Raw genomic sequence first — 1,324 nt, forward strand, 5'->3', positions numbered from 1 at the left:
TGTGTGTGTGTGTGTGTGTGTGTGTGTGTGTGTGTGTGTGTGAGATTTTATTATGTGTACAATGTAAACAGAGTTAAACAATAAAAAAAGATTAAGAACAGTTGAATGAATCACTATTATGATTTACACACTTTGTTACTATGTCATCTTTTTTTAAACCATTTATATCATATACATATATATATATATATATATATATGTATATTTTTTATCAGGTAAGAGTGAACCACTGTAAAACAGTGATACATCTAACTAATTAGACCTCTGCTCCACACCGCTGATGATTTCTTACATTTCTAGGTCGACGATGGCGCTGCAGTATCAACCAGAAGCCTAGGTATGATAGTGTTCCTCTCTGATTGAAAACACCAAAAGACTTGGTTTTGTAACAGCTTTTCTATCATACTACATTATTTGGTTACCATGACAACCTGTGGATCCTCTCTTCAGGGCCCCCGGAGACGAGGAGGCAAAGGAGGACAGCCTGATTGTCTCCAAGGGTAGGATGCACATTTCAACTCTCTGTCAGCTCCTCTCACCTCTGGCCTACCCCTTGACACACGTCCATAATTGAGTTTCCGGTTGGGAGTCCCTTTAGCACAGAGAAGGAGGGTGGTGATTCATGTGTGCATATGTTTGTACGCACATGTTGAACTGTCCTGTATGCTGTATGTAAGAGAGAGAGAGAGAGAGAGAGAGAAAAAGACCACACAAGTTATATAAACTCTGAATCATCTTTCTCCAATATATCATAAGTTTGATTTCATACCATCTAAGCTGTTTCAGGTTTCAATATACTTCAACAAAGTATAGTAATCAACCGTCAAAGACTTGTTGAGAACATTTTGTCACGTTTACATTTTTTGCAAAATTAGGTCATCTTTACTGACCATCTTGAGATGGGATCACACCAGCTGCAATCCCAAACCGGGCCAGGGGCATAAAGTGTGTGTGTGTGGGGGGGGGGCTTCTCTATTTCCTACCCCTTTACTTCCGCACACACAAAACACTTACAGAATCAAATGCTTGATTAATTTTACATCATGTTTTACTGTTATTTAATTCTTGGGTTTAATCTTCTTAAAGTGTAGCCAACTGTTTCCAATGGAAAATAACTAAACACGTTCTAGTCCCCAGTTGTCACTACATAAAGAACGCTATGCATTAATTTAGCATATTCTCAGATGTCTGAGAAGTGTCTATGAAACAAACTGTTACAATAGAATAGTAGTAAAATGGAGTGAGTGTATAAAATTCTATAACGCAACAGTATTTTCATATGTTAAAGCGCCCATATTATGCTCATTTTCAGGTTCATAATTGT

At 37.6% G+C, this 1,324-nt stretch overlaps 1 protein-coding gene across 3 annotated transcripts in view; it reads left to right on the forward strand.

Moving 5' to 3' along the window:
• Positions 1-1,324, forward strand: part of fxyd6 (FXYD domain containing ion transport regulator 6) — a 13,871-nt gene that overhangs the window by 10,313 nt on the left and 2,234 nt on the right. For all 3 annotated transcript variants that reach the window (XM_032503461.1, XM_032503466.1, XM_032503476.1), the window contains 2 exons: positions 301-337; positions 451-500. In XM_032503461.1, coding sequence (XP_032359352.1) covers positions 301-337; positions 451-500 — 87 coding nt within the window. The remainder of the gene's footprint in view (positions 1-300; positions 338-450; positions 501-1,324) is intronic.

Source organism: Etheostoma spectabile, chromosome 3 (genome assembly GCF_008692095.1).
Source record: "Etheostoma spectabile isolate EspeVRDwgs_2016 chromosome 3, UIUC_Espe_1.0, whole genome shotgun sequence".
In the NCBI taxonomy this organism is placed as follows: Eukaryota; Metazoa; Chordata; class Actinopteri; order Perciformes; family Percidae; genus Etheostoma; species Etheostoma spectabile.